General features: G+C 50.8%; 1 protein-coding gene across 1 annotated transcript in view; it reads right to left on the minus strand.

Moving 5' to 3' along the window:
* COL22A1 (collagen type XXII alpha 1 chain) overlaps positions 1-20,782 on the minus strand; it is a gene marked incomplete at its 5' end in the record, with an annotated part of 247,097 nt that overhangs the window by 52,958 nt on the left and 173,357 nt on the right. Inside the window, 5 exons of the mRNA XM_082858984.1 lie at positions 3,208-3,255; positions 7,512-7,556; positions 8,810-8,863; positions 9,778-9,813; positions 18,037-18,114. Of these exons, the coding sequence (XP_082715110.1) occupies positions 3,208-3,255; positions 7,512-7,556; positions 8,810-8,863; positions 9,778-9,813; positions 18,037-18,114 (261 nt within the window). The remainder of the gene's footprint in view (positions 1-3,207; positions 3,256-7,511; positions 7,557-8,809; positions 8,864-9,777; positions 9,814-18,036; positions 18,115-20,782) is intronic.

Raw genomic sequence — 20,782 nt, forward strand, 5'->3', positions numbered from 1 at the left:
CCCTAAGTCCAAGCTCCGTTTAGATTCTTCACTAATGAAGGACCCAAAGCCTAAGTTTCTTTGCCCTGTCAATTCCTCACAAATGTATTGCTTCTTTATCCAAAAAGTATAAAAGCTGCCTGTTTTGGCCACATCTCAGGTCCCATTTCTATGAGACCTCCACGTGCACAAATTAAAACGTATTTATTTTTCTTCTGTTAATGTCGTGTGTCAATTTTATTATTAGTCTGGCCACAAGAACTCGAGAGGGATTACAGGGGGAAATTTCTCCCTCCCTGTCACTGGCCAGGGTTCTGCTTCCGGCTAGACGGGCTTTGCCCAGACCACACCAAAGCCTCTGCCCACTTGGGATCACGGCTTCACCCCTCCGAGCCTCAGTCCCTTATCTGTGAGATGAGAACCTCAGAGTCTGGGGAGAAATACAGGAGATAATGGATGAAAAACGCCTGATGCCATGCCTGGCACACAGTGACAGCACAGGAATTTCAGCTGCTACATGTGTCACTGTGGTTTCAGTTGTTCTTTTCCTCCCTGAATCTGTTGCTTTGTCCCCCTGGCAGATCAGACGCCCCTGATCATCAATACCGACTCCCAACTTTTCCACTTAACTGAGTCATCTCAGGCGAGTCACTTAGTCCCTCTGAGTCTATTTCCGTATCTGTGAATAAGGATTGTTCTCCTACCTTAGGAGAGGGATGTGAAACTGAAATAACACGTGTGAAGCAACTAGCACATTGCAGGGTTCCAGTCTGTAAATACAGACTCCCTCTCGCCTCCATCCCCTTCGTTTTTCCTGAGACACTTTCAGCAGACCCGGCTGGCTGTGTCACTGTATTTGGTGTGGGACAGCATATCAAGAAAGCGCTCAATCAAATGTGTACAACCGGAGGAGTGCTGCAGTCTCTGCCCGGCACAGGATTCACCTCCAGATCATCTCATGCAAGTTCTTGCTGGATTCCTGAATCCTCACTGCAGATTCCTGCCAAAGGGTTGTGGAGCCTACATTTCAAACCTCTGGGTGACAGGCAAGAAACTCACTACCTGCCCTTTGTCAGGTAGCTGTCAGGAAGCTCGGATGCATGCAAAGATGAAGTCGGAGAGCAGAGGGGCTAGAGCACAGGACGTGGAGGTGGTCACACTGGGTTTGAGTCTTCGCTCTGCCACCATCCAGCTCTGTTGCCTTGAACAAGTGACTGATCCCTCTGTGCCCAATCTCCTGCTCTGTAAGATGCAGCACGTAATAGTACCCACCCACTGGGTTGTTGCTGAGGATAGGATGAAGTAATATTTATCCCAGGGAATCATCTAATGGAGAGGCCCTGAGGATGACCTCCCCGGGCACAGATCCAACTATGGAAGTTCATTAAACAGGAACTCTTAGGAGACAAACTTTCTAACCAGGCAGTTTTCCAACTATCAGAATGAGGCAAATTTTCTGTAATAAAAGATACCTTTGTAGCAAAAGAGGGTCCTGCCACCAGCCCACCTGGACCAGATCATCAAGACGGCAGCAGGTGATTATAAAACAGGGAGCTGGGATAGCTGACTTCACAGACCTGGGCAAACCCACAGAGCCCAGGCTCTTGTCCACAGGGTTTCCAGGCAAAGAACAGCTCTGTAGGGCCAGGGAGTCTCAGGTGCTTCCCTGAATGTAGGTGCTCACATTCTCTCTGCGGTTCCTGGGTGCTCTGAGGAACACAGCTGCATCCTTTAGCAGGTAAGAAGTACCGATTTGACGAAATACCTATCTTAATGCTGTAGCCGTAAAGCATTAACCCATGCAGCATTCACCCCTATTATCATTGCCATCAGGACCGGGACACCTTGAGGTTGAAATCCTTGGTGAGGCTGTGGGGTGGGGAATACAGGGGCCAATGCAAACCCAGGGCCTTCCAGCGGGACACAGTTAGGAAAAAATGATCGAGAACAGAAACGCCTGTAATGAACAAGGCTGGAATCAATAGATAATGAATTCTTGCCATGTCCTTGCAAAAAACAAAACAAAATTCCCTCCTGTTAATGAAAATCAGGGAAGATTGCTCTATTACTACTCATTTTCCAATGAAATGTGTAATTCTCCATCAAGGCATCTCAACGTATAAAGAGATGAAAAGGCCCAAGCTTCTGAGAAGGATTTCTTTCCCTTTTGTTCTCCTCCCTCACTCTCATGCAAGAACCAGGTATTTTCCGACACCTCCCAAGTGGTTTTTAGAATACAGGAAGCGAGGGAGAGGGTGGTCACACAAAATCCAAGGCCAAGCTTCACCCGAAGCTAAGACAAAAGCTTGGAACAGAGGCAGCAAAGGGTCCTCCACACGCACAGCCGCAGGACTGCTCTTCCTGAAACACAAATCTTATCCTGCCTCTGTCTCGCTCACAGCCTTCCCCAGTGCTTCTCTTTAAGCGCCGAGGTCCCTGGCCAGGCTCCTGGGCCCTATCTCAGCAGAGCCCTATCTCAGCAGAGCTGTGCTGAACTCGCGTCTTCTGTCGCTCGTGGAGAAGGCGCACGCGGTTCGGACCACGAGCGCAGCGCGCGCTCTAATCTGGACTCAGCCTGGCTAAGGGCCCGGCAGCCGGCTCCACCGCCCTGCACCTGCACTCTGGACCTCGCCCCAGAAGAAACCCCACCCGGCCTTTCTGACTCTGCCCATGCGTCCTCTCAGAACTCCAGGATGCACTCCTGTGTGGGGTCAAAGGTCAGCCTCTGGAATCAGTGAGGAGTGGGCTCTAGTCCCATAAAGTCACTGACCCTCACAGTGACTCAGGTTTCTAACAAGCAAAACACGAGCATAAGTAGTACCAACATCAGAGAGTGATCGTGGATATAAAACAAGAGCCACGTGGGAAGCATTTCGCATAGCACTGCCTGGGAGGATTTCCTGTGATGAGGGATCTTACTGTCCAATAAGATCGCCACTAGCCACAGGTGGCGAGTAAGTACTCGGAATGCGGCTAGTGTGACCAAGGACCGGAACTGCTAATTGCATTTAATTAACTTACATTTAAATGGACACATGTGGCCAGCGGCTGGCACACTGGGCAGCGGATTTTAGCACACAGCTGGCACACAGTGAGTTCTCAACAAATGCTGCTATCATTGCTAATATTATAACATAGTTGTTCGGACAAAAAAGCACATATTATTGAGATCTCTAATCCCCCCATCACCATTTTCGAAATGTATGCACGTTTATTTTATGCTTTTACCTTAACCAAGAGATTTATGTCCCCTGGAGACAGTAGTGGAGAGGGGCCCTGTCAAAACAAAAACCAGTAAATACAGACATACACACACGTATGCACACTGCATACTCCACGCTTCTTTAGACAGCACGCAGCCTTCAGAATGGAAGCTGTAACACATGACGGAGCTGGGCCGGGCACAGGATGACAGGCGCCCTGCCTACGCCCCATGCTTGGGAGCCACAGGGCTGCCAGTCCTGAGTCTGACATCAGCCTTTCTGGTCTCCAGTCTCCTTCTTGTGGCCCTTTCTCTTCTCCTGGTGGCCTCTCCTCCCCACTTCCATCAAAACCAATAGGACCTATGGGTACTGTGGAAGACAAAGGGGCAGACGGCCCTGTATTCCCCAGATGGGTAGCAGCCGTTGCTATCAGTCATTCACAATCTAGCATGATTTTAAAGCAACTTCTTCAGCTTTCGTAGGTGAAATAGCCTTTTCAGCCTCATTCATCATTATGAGCTGGAAGTCTCTAACTTCAGGAAGAGTTCAGAAATCAGGAGTAATTACATAGCCTCTGAAGGTGTGTAGGAGTCCGTGGGTCACTGACTTCACATTCAAACCCACGGTGAGCTGGAACATGGCATGTGATGACTGGGGTCAGCCCGGAGCCCAAGCGGAGCAGAGGCTGGGTTCACACTGGGGTTCAAGGGACATGAAGCTGGGAAGGAAATGGAAACTAAAGGCAGACACTAAAGTGAGGAAGGGGTTCTTAGGAAAGAACTGGGAGACTGGTGTGCTACTTTGCAAACTTCTAAATTTTGCCGTGGAAACGGAGTGCCAGAGAATCCGCTCTGCAGAGGGAAGGTGGCAGGGTTTCCTCCAGATTTTCCAGAGTTTTCTCTGTGGCCACAATCAGACTTGTGGCGGCTGATTCCTTCTGATTAAGTTTGACGTTGGGTTTATGCATTATGACTCCAGTCTAGCCTCCTAACGAGACAATTTCCCTGGCTGCCCCCCTCTCCCTGGCCCCATGCGGTTTCTGCCACATCCTGTGGCTACAGAAAGCCACGTGACAGCAGCATCGTATGCGTTTGCATCGGATAATCTCGGCAGTGGCTAGGCGTATGCCTGTGTTTTCTGAGTTGAAACGCTCAAGTATTCTATCAACACTCTGGTCTATTTCAAGAGGACACCCGAGAGAGACTGGGGTAGGACTGACTCAGATTTGGAGGTTCTGAAGGCACCACTAGCCCGCAGGGAGAGCTCACGTGGGTTGCATCTGCTGAACAAAGCCGAGAACGTCCTTAGTTACCTGAGACCGACCCTCAGGAGGAAGGCCAGCTTGTGCCACATTAATTAAAGCTTTAAAAGGGGGAGAGGGGTTTTATTTTGACGCCTTATTATTTTCCCCTGGGAAGTTAATAACCTAAGATTCCTATTGTTCAAATTGGGACATTTTCACACTGCTGGCCTTGTATTCTTTGGAATATTTTTCTGCTGTCATTTGAGCCCCTTGTAGAGTTAGAATGAGCTCTATTAGACAGCACGGCTGGGCATCAGTTAGAAAAGGAGAACAAGGAGTGAGTTTTCTGTGTAGGCAGAGCGTGGCCTTGGGGATAATTCAGTTAATGTCCTGTTGTGGTCCATTTCTGTGGGTCTCACAAGATAGGTCTGAATACACAGGAGCAAGGCCATTGTGGGGTGGTGGCCTCCTGAAGGTGGACACAGGACGCATCAGAGATTGCCACGTTTGCTCTGGAGGAATTGGTTGTTGATGGGATAAGAGAACAGGAGCGGGAAGTGCTGGGGTATAGGAGACATAGTCTGTGCCCTGCTTAGACCCTCCTTCCCTCCTGGTGTGCCCAACCACCAGCTGCCGGGACGCTGGCTGGAAGGTCACACAGAGACGTTACACAGTCAATAATGAGCTGACATGGAGGTGAGAGCGGCCGGCCTCTCGACTGGAGATGGGCTAGCTCCACGGGGCTGCTCGCTCCCCGTAGGCTCAGAATGAGCCTAGATTCCAGCTGAGCCCACAACTTTGACTGCCTTTTCCCCACCACGCCCTGCTTTCTTCAATCCTGGCAGGTTTCACCTCAATCAGTTGGCACAAGAATCCTCACCAGAGGCTCTGCTTCCAGAGAACCCAAGCCTAGACAGAGGGATTCCCAGGACAGTGCAGCCCTGGAGAAACACTGTAGGTCCCACTCTCCACCCTCTGAGGGACGGTGACTGTAGTAAAGGCTTAGCTCAGCAGACCTGGGTTGTCCAAAACCTGCACATTCCAAAGGTCCGGCCCTGGCTGGCTTCTGGGAGATAACGTCTAAGTCCTTGGAATGCCCTACCCGATAAGAGTGCCTTTGTTTACCTAGGGTCTTGGGCCACGCAGATAACTTATGCTAACACCGTGATCTATGGCGGGGTCCTTGGACCACGTGGGAGGGCTGGAGATGGTGGAATAACCCAGCCCAGCCAGGGAGGCACCAAACCTAGAGACCCGGATACCAAGGTCTGCCTGAGCGTCCCTCAGTGGCAACACCTGCTGCATTTCAGAGCACGCGTGGTCATCCACGTGCCCTCTGATTACACACAACTGCTGGGAAAACTGAGTGCTGGGAGGGGACACCTGGAACCCTGAGCCTTGTCTCTCAGGGCCTCTGCACTGTGCGTCTCCTCCCTGTGCTGCTCTTAATCTGTAATAAACCATCAACCATCGTGAGCCTAACAGCTTTCCTGAGTTCTGGGAGTCCTTCTGGTGAATCACTGAACCAGAGGGGAGTATCGGGGACCCCTGAAAACATGACTCATCTGATTAGTGAGATCACAGAGACCGACGGCTACCCAGTGGTACTTGGGACCACCTGGGGGGAGCGTGTTCAGTGAATTTAAAGGTAGTCAAAGAGAGACCCATCCTCTCTCTGTCTCTCTCTCTGCTCTGCCGGTGACCAGCCGTGGACATCCCAGTTAGTCCACCTTGTCAGCTGGACTCTGCTGATGTAATTTTCTCTGCAGAGGTGTCAAGGTCTGGATTTGGGAGGGGTCATCTGAACCCCCTTCAGCCTCTGGCCTGAACCTTACTCTTTCCCCCACTTCACCTGGGACTTGCACTTGGGTACTGGGGTGGCTGCTATAGGTCTGACTCCCTCTATCCTCCAGCAAGACTTTTCACTCATCCCACTGGCAGGATCCTTCTAGGCAGACCAGGTGCCCCTCCAGATCTCTGCTGTGCCCAGCAGCCCGGGTAAGTCAGGAACAGATGTCCACGCCCTCAGGGGCCTCCAGGCCTTGGGTCCTTGCCTGAAACTTGTAGCAGGTCAGGCTCACAGAGGAGAAAGATGGCCTCTCCGACCCATCCTGAGGGGAAGCTCCTGCCCAGAGGAGCTTACTGGAGTCTGACACCAGCCCTGAGGCCTGAGATTCCCCAGTTGCAGCTGCCACTGGTTCCCCCATCTTGGGTGGTATCTTCTGATGGACTCATTTCTCCTGTGTCTTCACAGCTGTCGCCCCACTCACCCAGACCTGCTCATCCTCACTGTTCCTTCCCTGGAGGGCCCACTCGGGGCCTGGTTAACTGGCTAAGCCTTTGGGGCTTCTCTGGCATTGGTAACTTAATTGGGAGGCGGTTCCCCAGAAGGTGACTATACTGCACACGAAGGAAGCCTGCAGGAGCCTTGGGCTAAAATGAGGATATAGAGCCCAGGACCAGACGCTCAGGGCTGTCCACTTCCGCTCAACCTGCTCGCCGCGAGAGAGGAAAGAAAGTTTCTTCTACTCTAAAAGGGGGGAAGCCAGGAGGTACTGACATTACTGAACAAAAGGGCAGGACACGGGCCAGTGAGGAACTTGCCGTGAGTGCGGCTCTTGTCCATTTGCTCTCCCCCAAATCACCATTCATCCTTCTCTGTCCTGCTCCAGGCCCGGGAGGCTGCACCCTGGGCATGAGTCGGGGGACTCACCTGCCTGCTGGCTCTCGGGTGAGCTGGACCAATAAGAGGCACATTAGGAAACTGGAGTGGGGGGCCGAGGCACTGCTCCCTCCTTGCCTCTGGCCAGGCTTCCTGGCAGTGGCTTTGAACCCACAATGACAGCCCCCATCTTCCCCACCAGCCTCGCTTTCTCTTGGCTCTGGAGAGAAGCACAAGGTGGTGCTGGCTTCCCTCTGTGCTTTATCTCTGGGTGGCACAGCATCTCTGCGTAGCTCCCTCTGCCCACAGCTTTGTCAAAAGCCCCTTCTTAAAGTCTCTTGCGCTATACGAGCTGCATTTTATTCTGCCCGAACCCCTGACTGATGATCAAGACTCGTCCAGAACAGGTAGATGACATACATACCGGTTTGCCAGGAGGCCCTCTTTCTCCTGGGTTTCCAGGTACACCCTAAGAGAAGAGAGAAAGGACATTAGTTCTGCTAAGCACATAATCCTGACCCACCCTGCACACCCTCCCCCCCAACCTCTATAATCTGCCGGGTGTAACTCAGTAGAAAAAAAAATCACCCAACCGTGAAGACTGGCACCAATAAAAATTCAAGGTTTCCAATCTCAGCTGAATACCCGAAGCTTCTCAGGAAATACTCAACTGTGCTGAATGTTCAAAACAGTAAACTACCCCTCCTATAACTCCTTTCCAAAACATGGAACCGAAAACCACTCGTGCATGCAAAGTGTGTACCTGTGTACACACACACACACACACACACACACACACACACACACACCCCTATCTTAAATGTCTGCCATCCTTTTCCAAACACAGGAGGAAGGACCAGCTTTGAAAAAGAAGGCTCTTCTGCGGAACTGACTCTAAGGGTGTAATACTGAGAGTGGAGCAGATACAATAGATTCAAGTATTTGGAGACAGGAATGAGAGGGTAACTTTCTTCTCTGAAACAGAACCCAAGGAAGGGAAGGGGAGGGTGACTTATTGCTCCTGCTTATAGTGAACCAAAACTATAGACACGGAAAGATGCGAGTCTAAGCAACAAGTCTAGCACTACTGGCTAACGGTGCCAGACCTCTGCTCCAAGAACCCATGGTTGTCTTTTATCCATTTGGTCAGTAAGTCTGTATCGAGTAACATCTACGTGCCTGTCACCCTGTTAGGCATCAGGGACCTAGAGATGCTAAGACACATGGTTCCCACCTTCTTGGAGCTCAGATCTACCTGAATGAGAGTCAGATCACAGAGATAAGAGACGGTTATCACTGTCACAAAGTGGGAAGAGATACAGCCTCAAAGAGCATTAGGTAAGCCTGTAGAATTCCCTTGAAGGGAGAAAGCCATTACACGGATGAGTTAGGAACAGGTCCATGGAGAAGATGCTACCTGATCTGAGCAGAACTGACCAGCTAGGTACAAAAGAAAATTGACAGAACAACAGGAGGCACTGCGTGGGATAACCGGAGCTTACAAGTTTCTGAAAGCATCACACAAAAGCCAGAGAAGTGAAACTAGACAATGCAAGCTTACAGGGCACAGGGAATAGAGGAGCAAAACATACAAAATGTTCATGGGGGAGGGGAGACTAGTGAAGATGACCAGCTCCCATGGGGGCATCCTGGTCAAGGGAGGCAGGGAGAGGCTGGAGAAGGGTTCGGGAGACAGAGCCGGCACCCTTTGCCTTTACTTACGTCTTGGCCAGCTGGTCCCTGGGGGCCGGGGAATCCAGGTGGGCCTCGAGATCCCTGAAGAAAAAGAAAAGACATCCCACCCACAGTTTAAGGAAAATAAGGCCCCCCTTTCCTCGGGTCGGTTCTCCTTGTATAGAAGGCCTGGCGCTCTGAGGACTCTCTGGTGGAACGTGGGTGCCCGAGAGCCGCCTTCTCAGAGCTTAGCATTTCACTGCGCTCGTGGAGGTGGATGCATTAAATACACACAGAAAGGATGCCCGGAAAGTCTTCCCCGTGAGCCTGACTGCCCAGGCCCCCTTTGCAGGCCCCTTTCTTGAGTGGACAGGGCAGCTCCTGCAGTGAGACAGGCCTGAGCTCACCCCGGGTGCCGTATGGGTAACCAGCCCCGGGTGCTGGCCAGCTGGGTAGATTGCCCTATAAGAGGCTCAGCTCAGAGCCCAGCACTCAGGTGACCATTACTATTTGTTATTGGAAAGTCATTCTCACTCTGATGAAAATTTCTAGACACTATCAGGAATCAGCACAAATCATCTCTCGTGATGGATCTCACTTCCTGTAGGAATTTTCCTGTGTCTTCCACCCACCTTACAGATTAAGAGAGAGCCCTCACTTGCTCAGGGCTATGTGGCCGGGGGTGTGAAGCCAGGATTCAAAATTAGTTCCTCTGGCAATGGGATTAAATTTGTTTAACCATGGCTGTCCTTCTGGGAAGCAGAGATAGCAGAAAGCAAAGGCAGCGTCAGTCTGGCCAACGATCACCATCACCGTGCTCACTGCACTGGGCAACGCCCCACTCCCTCTTACTCCACCATTCCATAGGTCAGTGCTTACACCTTGGAGAGTTCGCACTGTTTAACATTAAAGATTTTTTGAAACTATTGTATTTTCTGGCCTCTGCAATTTGAAATTGCTTTGATCGCATAATTTCTCCCATCAAAACCCAGCCCTCTATTTAAATCATACTGTACCTGAGGTCCTTTTTCTCCTGGTGGTCCAGAGGGGCCCTAAGAAACAAACAAACAAATAAGCTAACCAGAAGTGAAATGTTTATTTAAACATGCTGTGGTGTTTATTTCTAAGCTAGGTCTTTAACTGTCCTGAAAGGAGGAGCTGACTTCCCCCATCTTTAAGACATAGTGTCACACCCTCTCATACCACCCACTATCGTTGCACGTGGGAATCTTCCTGGAACCTTCTCCATTTGCCACTGAACTAGTGCCACCCCATCCTGGCACCCACTGGATGTCTGACACTTGAGCCCATCTCTAGCTCTGGTGTGGAGTGGAACCAGCATCCCAGCATCCTCGTGCTGTGCCCCCTTCCTGCTTGGGCAGCACAGGCCTTGGGGGGGCGGGTACATCCAGAGCCAGAATCCCCCCCCCCCGCCACACACACACGGGTCTCCCATCCTGCGAGTGTGACCAGCCTAGAATCTGGCTTCCGATGTTGCACTGAAGATGCGTCCCTTGCTCGAGGCATTAGTGTCTACTTTCAGTTCCTGCAGTGAGCAGAGCTGCCCCTCAGCCCTGAGAAGGCTCTGCCCTGCCTTTCTGCCTGGACGCGTTCTTGCCACACGCTGGTTCTCAGTTTAGATATCAGCACCCTCGGAAATCTTCCCTGGCTTCTCCCAGGAGGCTCGTTAGAAGTGGTCCCCAGCCCCTGGGTGCATCCCATCACAGACATGTGGCCTAGTGCTGTCATCGCTTCGGGGCCCGTCTGTTCCCTCTACTGAAAGGACCGCGTGCTGTCTTGGGGGCGCTTGGCACGCTCTCGCCAGTGCTCAGCACGGCCCCGGGTGTGGTCAGGAAGCAGCAGACCACAGCACACGGCACTCTGCTAAAATTAACATTTTATGGTATGAGGAGAACTGGAAAATCACGTGTTATCATCCTTTCCATTGACGATCAAACTAAGGCCCAGAAGAGACAAAGAACCAGCCCAAGCCACATCGGGAGTCACTCGCCAGGTGGGCTGAGTCCTACCGCCTGTTCTCGGTTCCGTGCACCTGTGCATACCTGCAGCAGTGCCCATGAGAACTTCCGAGATATCCCAAGAGGGAGAAGAGACTTCACTCAGAGGCACAGGTTTCTGGCAGTATGACAGACCAGGTAACCTAAAAGCCTGCCCACCAAATAGTTCCTAGAACTGCCTGATAAAATAAAGTAAGCATTTTAAGTGCAGAATTGAGCACTAAAGGAAGGAGGGGACATCTCCAGAGGCCTAGGCCAAGAGGGCAAGTCGGGCAGGTAAGACAGTGGACTCAGAATCCCACCTGGGGTCTACCTGACTCACAGGCCATTCTCCGTTCATTAGCTCTCACTGCTCTGTCAAGCTGTAGGTCAATGGTACACATGGACCAACATATACACATCCGAATTTCGTTCCTTTCAAAGTAGTTCCTTACTGAGACTGCACACTTATTCTTCAAGGAAAGGGCTTAGGGACAGTTTATTACTGGCCTGGGGAATGCTGTCAGATTTCACAGGCACCTTTTGTTTCCAAATTAAACTCCATGATCCACCTCAAGCATCTGACTTGTTCATTAGACTAAGCTCCGAATTCCTCTCTCCCATCATTTAATATGAAATCTACATGTGAAGCATGGATTTTGTCGTCAAAAAGGTCTTCATTTCAAATCGGAGCTCTATCAGTTATTAGTCATTTGACCTTGAGCGTGTTACTTAGTTTCCCTGAGCTTCAGACTCCTCAACACAAATACAAAGCAAGGTGATCACCTTGCCTTGTGTGATCAGAAACAGAAGATCCTCTAAGTAGAGAAGCAGACCGGTGCCTGGCCCACACATAACAGGCATTCCCACGCTATCTTGCTAGTATACTTTTAAGAAATAGAAAAGTGTGCTGTGGAGGAGGGATTGTATCATGACTTCCCAAAGTCATTCCTAAATCTGAAGCCTAGACACGTGTTCAACAATAATGACCCTCTTTTCCGAGATTACGCCCTCTGATGGGTTTGTTCAAGAGTCACTTTACCCATAATACATATTTTGGCCTTTGACACCATTTTTCCACTAAAAGGAACTCCAGCTCCTTGTAGAAATGACTGACCCCAGATCTGGGTAAGGAGTACGGACAAATCTGGAACATCCTGTCATTCCAAAGAGCAAGGAAACTACCGAAGACTGGAAGGTCAACTTGACTAGTCTCCTATTTGCATCAAATAAGACCATTTGAACAGTGAAAGGAAGAATAACTGCAATATATTAAAACAAGTCAAATGTGTTTAAATCCACGGGTTCAAAACTATTGATAAAAAACAAAAACACCTCGTTGATCATCTTTGCAAGACGCTAGGGAAGCAAGTCGTTATTTGAAAATGATTAAAGGGAAAGCATTTATATTCTGCCTTCCACGTGAGCTGTTCCACTGGGTATCCGAATTGTAAATGAGGGAACATCTCTCCACACAGAAGTATCCTAGCTAACACATAAAAAAGAACTGACGGAACTAGAATAGCACCAATTTGCAAGCCCTGATGTGCTAACTGATCTACACCTTGGCTATCAAAGGGTGTGAATGTCACAGCAAAGACACCACTGGACATCACACGCCTCCTGATGGCAGTCTTGCCAGAAAGATCAAACCTGAATCTGCTCCAGCCTCGACGCCCAGGTACAGGTGTATTGGGCAAAGTACGGGTGTATAGGAAACACAGGGACAGAGTAGTGCTAAACTGTTCTGTGAGCAAAGTCCAGACGGTGGGAAGTTCTGAGACCAAACAATAAATCTTGTCTCATCAATTAAAATATTGCCATTTATATTTATATAAATTTGAAATCTGATCCCCTCTCCCTCCCTCCTATAGATATCTATTTGAAAACACACTCATTTCATTCTCCATCATCTTTTATCTGAAGGGCTCATGGGTACCAGGCTAAGTGCTGGGCTTGCCTTTCATCAGCCCAGTGAGCCAGGCGCACTGTCTGAACCTCTCTAAGCCTCAGTTTCCTCATCTGTAAGCTGGAAACAATCATAGTTCAGGCTCACAGAACCACTACAAAGACTGAGGAGGGTAGTGCACGTAAAGGGCCTCCCACCGGAGCCTGGCCCGTTGTATAAGTGCTCAGTATGCCTTAGGAATTATTATTAGGAACAACAGAAAGCCTTGCTGAGATTAGAAAGGAGAGTTTTCAACCAGAAGTGAGAGTAGAAATTTATTTAAAACTTTTTTTTTTTTTTTTCCATCAAGAGAAGAATCCCCTGAGACTTTAATCTAAAAAGCCAAGATTGGGATATTCAGCTCCTGGTTATACAGGGAGCCCTGGGGTCTGGGGTGGTGCGCTGTCGGTAGGGACCCTCCCCAACCCCTCCTCTTCTGCCCACGGGACCCTGCTCTGCGCACAGGACCTTGCTCTGCGCACGGTGCAAGACGAGAGCGCGTGGCCGGGAATGAAGCCCTGCAGAGCCTGTCCTGAGTGTCGGCTTTGAGGTACCTCTCAAGAAATGCCTGGTGTCCCCACGTAGCAGCCGGGCAGATGGGGCTAGCTGGCTGTACGTGGTTGTTTCGAGAGGCCACAGGCCAGCCTAACTCCGGGACAACAGGAGTGGCTCTGTGGTTCTTAGAACCAAAGGAATTGGACTAAACCAGCAGATACGACATACGAACAGAAACAACGGCTAGACTTGCAGGTCAATAGTTCGGAAGCGGTAGCGTACGTGAGAAGACCCTGGCACAGGAAAGGACAATGTAAATGTGAACTTCTGTTCTACCACTGCCCTGCTTGGGCATCTGCTTGGAGCTGGAATGTTGGCATCCAATCCCAGTCCTACCACATCCTAACTGTGGCTGCAGGCGAGTGTCACATCTCTTAAGTGGTTTCCTTTATTTGTAAAATGAAAGGGAGAACAAGATCTGCCTGGAAGGGTGGCTGGGAGGATTGGATGAGAAGTTGTCCACGAGATAAATGAGAGAATGGGCATGGGTGCCCTGCTCACGCCGGACCCTGCCAGTAGGTAAAGCCTGCTCTAGCTTTTAGTGGCTTTCATTTCTGTTCTTATTATCTTACTCCCTAGAAGAGGGGGAGCAGAAGAAAAAAAAAGAACCTTCCAGTTAGGACACGTGACACCTTCCAGTTAGGACACGTGACGCCTTCCAGTTAGGACACGTGACGCCTTCCAGTTAGGACACGTGACGCCTTCCAGTTAGGACACGTGACGCCTTCCAGTTAGGACACGTGACGTATGTTTTTGCACACAATCAGCTCCATGCTTCCTTTTCCCCCATCACACTGTTGGTCTATTAAGGGCTGTTGAACTAGTTTTCTTTGTATGTGACCCTCAGCGCCTGGGCAAACAGGCGTCAGAACAAGTGACTCCAGAGAGGGAAGACTGAAGATGTAGAGAACAGAGGCGCAATTTCAGCCAGCGAAGGCTGAGAAAGACGTCTGGGAAGGATTTTTGAGCTCAGAAGGTCCAAGGCAAGGTCCCAAGTGTTATCACCAATACTACCACATGGTAATCTGCCCAGCACCCGATTCGTAAGGAAACTACTGCGCAGCACGGAGGCTTGGGGTGCGGGCTGCCGGCGGGAATCCCGCCCTTGCAGACCTCGGGCTCCGAGGCTCAGCGAGCTTCAGCAACGCTTGGATCTGCCCTCAGACGCTGCAAAAGGAAGACCAGAGGCAACCTGAGGATCAAAGGGAGTTTTCTGGTTAATGTCTTGAAGGGAGAAGCCAAGACTCCAAACAACTGCCTCCCCGTCCACCCCCCGCCCACGATGTGCAGAGACGTCGGCAGAGAAGGTCCCGGGCTCCTTCCAGGGCTCAGCGCTGCTCCTGGACGCCGAAGGCCCTGGAGCTCAGCGCCACGGAAGGAAGGACGAGAAGAATCCAGCCTTCACGTGAGCACGTAATGGAAGCGAACAACCCTGCCCATCCTGCCAAAGCCACAGGAGAGCTGAAGCGGAGGAAGAGAACTGGCTTTGGAGGATGTGGCAGTGATCTGCGCCCTGGCCCTGGCCCTGGCCCTGGCCCAGCTGCGTGACACTGGCCAAGTCACCTCACCTTCTGAGCCTCAGACTGTTTACCTGGAAAACACTGACGAAGCAGGCACCTTCAGGACCTCTCTCCAAATCCCCTGGGCACGCACCCACCTGGCAGCTCCTCGCTGAAGGTGCCTGCCCCGGGGGCGTCTGTAGCCGTAAGGGGAGGCTCGCCCCGAGTGCAGGGCAGCTCCCCGGGAGCAGCCTTCCACCAATGCCCAACGGGAGTCGGTATGCAAACACCCCGGCTCTGCCACCCTTTTCGAAGAACAGCTCTGCAGCCGTACCCCAGTCTCCAAGGGCTTGTCAGTGGAGGATGCCACTCCCTAAGGGGTGATTTCTGAGACAACTTCCCAAATCAACTCCTTGCCCTTGAATCCTCTTCTCAGGAGATGCTTCTGCAGAATCCCAGCCTTCACCAAGGGATAAACCAACTCTCAGGGGACTGAAGGGCTGAGGATGCGGACGCTTCTGGGCTCAGCACAGGACCACATATGGACCACTCGGCCAGTGGCAGGGCTCCTGTAAAGCACAGGCGTGTGAGGGACGAACTCACAGCCTGTCGGCACCCCTTCTCCACCTTCTCCGCACACCCGCTTCTCAACACACCCCTGAGCCCTCATTACCGACAGCCAGGCCATTAGGAAGGAGCGTCAGCCAGAGACAGAATTCATGAAAATTCAGTAGCGCTGCCCCCACCACGGAGGCGGAGGGAGGACACTGCATAGTTGATTTTCGGCCTCTTGGCTGGAAGCAGCCAATTACCTTTCAGGTGGAATCACTGGGGTAGTAACGTATTTCCCGGGAGACTTCATGGCTCTGAAGCGGGAGGTGGGGCGGGAGCGCCCGCCTCTGCTGCCTGGCTTTCTGACTAAGGGCTTGATATGATGACTCCTGGGGAGCGGACGGGGCATGGGAAGACCCGTGAAATGACAGAGGGACCACCCAGCTTACAGCCCTGCGGTTCCCCTTTCAGTCCGTTTCTCTCCTAAGGGGCTACTTCCCGCATGATTCAGAACGCTAATTCTAACAGAGCACGCCCCGTGAAAAGCGGGATCTCAGAAGGAAGGAGGCCTGAGCGCTGTCTCTTCAGTACACCTTCTGCCACGCTGTTCCTCCTGGCCACCAGCAGATGAAAAAAAACAGCCAAAGACAAAAGACAAAACGGATGCAATAGAGGGTTTTGTTCATCAGAAATTTTAGCGGAGAATCTCTTCTAAGAAAAACAGACTAAAACTGGACATTTCCAAGAGGATACCATCTGCTTTCTCCCTGGTTTCCGGGGACCTTTAGGAAGACACAAGGCCACGGGTCTTCCTACCACCTTGAAGGTCGCCCCGTTGCTGGGGGCTGGAGGGGAAGTGACGTGGTCATTTCTGGTACGAGGCGCACTTGGGAAGGGGGTGGTCAGAGAAGACAGTGCCCCGGGGAATTTCAGGGACAAAGTGAGGGGCCCAAGACCAGCCCTGGGGTGTAAGAGCACCACCGGGGGGAGAAAAGGGGGTTTTAATTTAACAAGTGGCACTGTGGGTGATACACTGGATTTCCTCTCAGATTCTTTGAGAGACAGATGAGGAATGAATGGGATCACTTTATTTCTTGAACGCAAAACCAAGCAGAGACCGGGTCATGGACTGCTCCAGTGTATATTCAGATTACACTGAACGGGGGTGAAGCTAGACTGTGCTTCTGGGTTAAGATAATAATGATCCCAACGATATCAACACTGATACATGCGCAGTTTGGATATTAAGAGGCTTAGCAACAGTGTCTGAAAACCACTGGGTATTGGCGCTTCCTTTAAATAACAGTGAGACAAGTGCTACAGACTGATGTTCGCGTCTCCCCAAAATTCATACAAAGAAACCTTAACCCCCAGTGCGATGGTATTTGGAAATAGGGGTTTGGGGTGATTAGGTCACGAGGGTGAAGCCCTTATGAATGGAATTAGTCTTTCTAAAGAAACTTCAGAAAACCCCCTGACGCCTTCCACCCACCACATGAGGACATACAAAAAATAGTCATCTATGAACCAGAAAGCGGGCCCTCACCAGACACTGGATCCGCCAGCACCTTGACCTCGGACTTCTTAGCCTCTAGTACCGTGGAAAGTAAATTTCTGTTGTGTTTAAGCCACCCAGTCTAAGGAATTTTTGTTACAGCAGCCCAAACAGACTGAGACAACGTGGCTGCCAAAAACCAGCAAACGCAAGTTTAAGGCGCATGACTCAGGCACCGTGTCCTTAGCAAAGAAGGGACTAAACAGAAGATAAAAGCCCAGGATTGAAAACTGGTCTTCAGTTCTGAAAGTCATCATTCAGTAACAGGGGTGGGGATGGAGGGGGGGGAGGTGGGCTCTTTGTGGTACAAAGGGAAGAATTAGAAGCAGCGGTAGAAGATACAGACAAGCACAATCCTACACTCTCTGGAAAGAAATTCCTAAAAAATGTCTATTCTCTACAGAAATAACTGCCCAAATATCAAACCCAGATGTACGAGCTCTGAAAGAAGTGTCTCCTATTCCTGGAGGCCTTCGGGGTATGCTGGCTGAGACGCTCATGGCAGTCCTCAACTGGGATGGGGCCTGGGGGTCATGGACGCTCATGACCTCTCACAGCTCAAAGGTTTTACGGTTCTTACAGTTACCACCTCCAGGGAGCCTGCCAGCTCACACCCAGGAGACTGATGTGAATTATTCATCAAAACCACCAATCCAAAGACCACTTCCTAGATTTTATTTCGGAGATAAAAACCTTCTTGACTCCACTTACGTTCTCACCTGTACGTTAATTGGAGGAAGAGGGGTAATGACCTCATTTTTGCCTGAAATACATGAAAGCATGCTGTTTCTTCCACATCACACTCCTTTCCCAACCAATTCACGTTCACTGGCTATACCTCAGTTTTCGCAAAGTCTGGCCAGTCAGCACTGTTTTTTCCTTTTTACTTTTTAGTGAGTTTTGTTCTCTCACTCCTCTTTGAATGAGACAAGTCTTGGTCTCCCCAGAAAAGCCTTATTCCTATAAGAAATACACCAAGTTTTAGAAACAGTGTCAGTCACGGTGGACAAACCTACAGCCTGGCCGGCCCAGGCATCAACGACCCGCGACCAGATTAGCCGGGAAGGGCGTGTCCCTGCTGCAGGGCCTGAGCAGCAGGCCCCCTGGGAGCCAGCAGGGGCTGGCTGTGTGCCAGGGAGCAAGGGTGTGCTGGGGGGTTAAGGACTCACAGGAGCGCCAGTGACCCCAATGCCCGGGTCTCCGTGGTTGCCAGGAGAGCCGGGGATCCCAGGTGCACCACGGTCCCCCTGGAAAGAGAAAACACAAGGTGAAGAGGTCAGCTCTGGGCAAGAGAGCGCCAGGGTGCAGGAGAATTACGCCCCTCCCACCGTCCGACCACACTCTCCAGCCAGCACTTCTGCCCCAGCCCGGATTCCGAGCGCCCCCGGAAGTTCATCCAAGCTGCCATCATCCCACCCAGTCCACCACCCGTGGACCACAGCCACTGACCGTGACCATGCCCCTTTCAGGGCTGACCATGGCTCCAGATGTGATTATAACAATGTGACACCCCCCCAACGTGACCACAATTCCAAGTTTTACGGCGCTTTCTCCAGGCTTCACCTTGCCCCCATCCTGGACCCATGACCATGTACCCACATTTCAGCTTAATGCCCACATCACCAATACATTAATCCATCATTTCACCAATAATTTGCCAAGTACCTACATTTTGTGGGTCACTTTTCCAGGGGGTGGGAGTGGGGAGAACGACTGAGATGTAACCTTTGCCTCATGCATGGCGGTTAATATAGTGCACGTTTAAGTTCTGCCTTCAGCCTTAGTCACTGCTGCCTTAAGAGAGCGACACGTTTCCTGAGCTTTAATCCTTCATTTACGAAGGGCAGGTAATAGCAGGAGCTGCCAGGCCCGCAGACGCCGTGCCTGTTAGGGGATCGTGCCTACAGGGCGCCCGGTACAGCAGCCAATGCACGTAGGCCATCGTAGTTGCTGCTGTTCTCAGGTGCCTGTCATTCTGGACGCTGATCGGAAGAGTAGAGGGGAAGGAAAGAAGAAAAGGGAAGAAGTTCTGCTTTGCCACTTGCTGTAGAAGGATGCTGAGACAGTCATGCCTTCTTCTGCATAATTTCAAAATCCTCCCCTCTGAGAACAAGTGCTTATCCTAACTGAGATGGCAGCCAAAGCCGACTTGCACTGACACAGGCTATTTACAGTCTTTACACATCTCGTTTTGCGTGGATACTTACACGTTTCTGTTACATCAATATTAACGATGAGGAGGGCTGCCCTCCACACCGCGGTAAATGCAATGTATGTTGCTTGCAAATTATTACCTTTCTAAATTCCAAAATAAATTCAATCCGAAGCACACAGGGCCCCCAGGATTTTGTGTAAGAAACTGTGCACCTCTGTTAGGTCAGCAGACAGCAGCCAAGCCTGATACTGAAATGGGGGGTGACCCCGTTGAAAGCACTTAACATCTCCAGGATGAGTTAACTCGTATGACAGACGGAAACAGCCTTAGGAGGTCATTATGAAGAGCCGATGAGATAATGTGCAGCACATTTATTTCAGGTAGAACCTGGCGTTGCTAGGCAACACCGCTTTATTAAGGTTTATGTGTTTAAGCATTAAGGGAAAACCCTATTAATCATCAGCTTAGCCTGTAACCACCATCTCAATTTGAAAACTGTACATTTTGGACCTTTAAGAAAAGTCACGCTTCAAGATGATTTGTTTTTCTTGCAGTATGACTGTTCCTTGGATGAGTAGATAAGTTATATACTCGTTCAACTAGTGTTGGTTGTTTATTCATTGCAAACCGCAGTCCAGACTCCAAGACCAAAGATGACTCGATCATGAGCCCATTTTCAATACTCCGTGTTAAATTCAGAAGAGAAATCGAAACAGGGCTTGTGAAGTTCTCACAAAAGAGATGAACCACAGTCCAAACCTCTCACTAAACTCTGGTAACACTGTCTCTTTCCCTCCTCCCTCCAGGTGGACGGTGGCGACGTGTCCTGAGAGCTGCGGCATCCCTCTGTCCCGCCCTCGCTTCTGTAAACAGTCTCCAAGAAATCCTCTTCAGAGCCCCAGATGGTGCCTTCTGTTTCTTTAGAATAATAAGATATGGCTGAGTCTGGGAAGTACAAGGTGCCTGGGACTGCCAGGAGATCTGATTTGTGTGCCTGGGGAAGGTAGGAAGTCAAGAAATAAGGCAAATGTGGGAAAAGGGTAATGAACTAAGAATGAACATGATCAGTGCCGCGTCCCTCACCAGCGCATTGTGACAGCGAGAGGATGAGGCAGAAGACGTCAAACTGGCCGTCAGGTGATGACAAGTCCAGTCTTAGGACTGAAACCGAGCTCCCCTAAAATCCAGTTCCCCTGTGAGTTGATGGCCAACCTCTCTATCCCAAACTTTATTCCCGTTCTTGCCCTGCCCCTGTTTCTCTCAGGACTGAAGAGTATCAAAGAAAAGGCGGGACTGAACCTGAACGGGACCCTGTACCTTCCCCGGTACAACCCCCTCCAGGTCGTGTCCTCGCTTCTTTGGCCTTCACCGAGTTCCAAAGAGCAGACTCAAGCAGTTACCAATTAGGGAAGAGAGAGAAAGCAGACACAAAGGACCAGCGGTTAAGCGAGAGAAGTTACGGTCACCCGCACAACAGCTGAGCAAAGAAACAGCCTCAGGACCCCTAGCTCCTCCTCAAGGGACATACGCAACCATCTGACACGCACCTGCGAGCTGGTCTGCAGAAATGAAGACGCCCACCCACCAGAGGATGCTGACCACAAGCATGTAGACCCCAGACCGGCTGGAACCAGAAGGCTGATGACTGAGATTCCCAAACATCACCCTGTCACCTCACCACCAGCCCATGAGAGAAATGTCCGCGAGCTGATCGCACACCCTACGACCCTCACCTTCCCGTTGCTTTTAAACCCTTGTCT

The sequence above is a fragment of the Leucopleurus acutus genome (assembly GCF_964270905.1).
Source record: "Leucopleurus acutus genome assembly, chromosome: 17".
Classification (NCBI taxonomy): domain Eukaryota; kingdom Metazoa; phylum Chordata; class Mammalia; order Artiodactyla; family Delphinidae; genus Leucopleurus; species Leucopleurus acutus.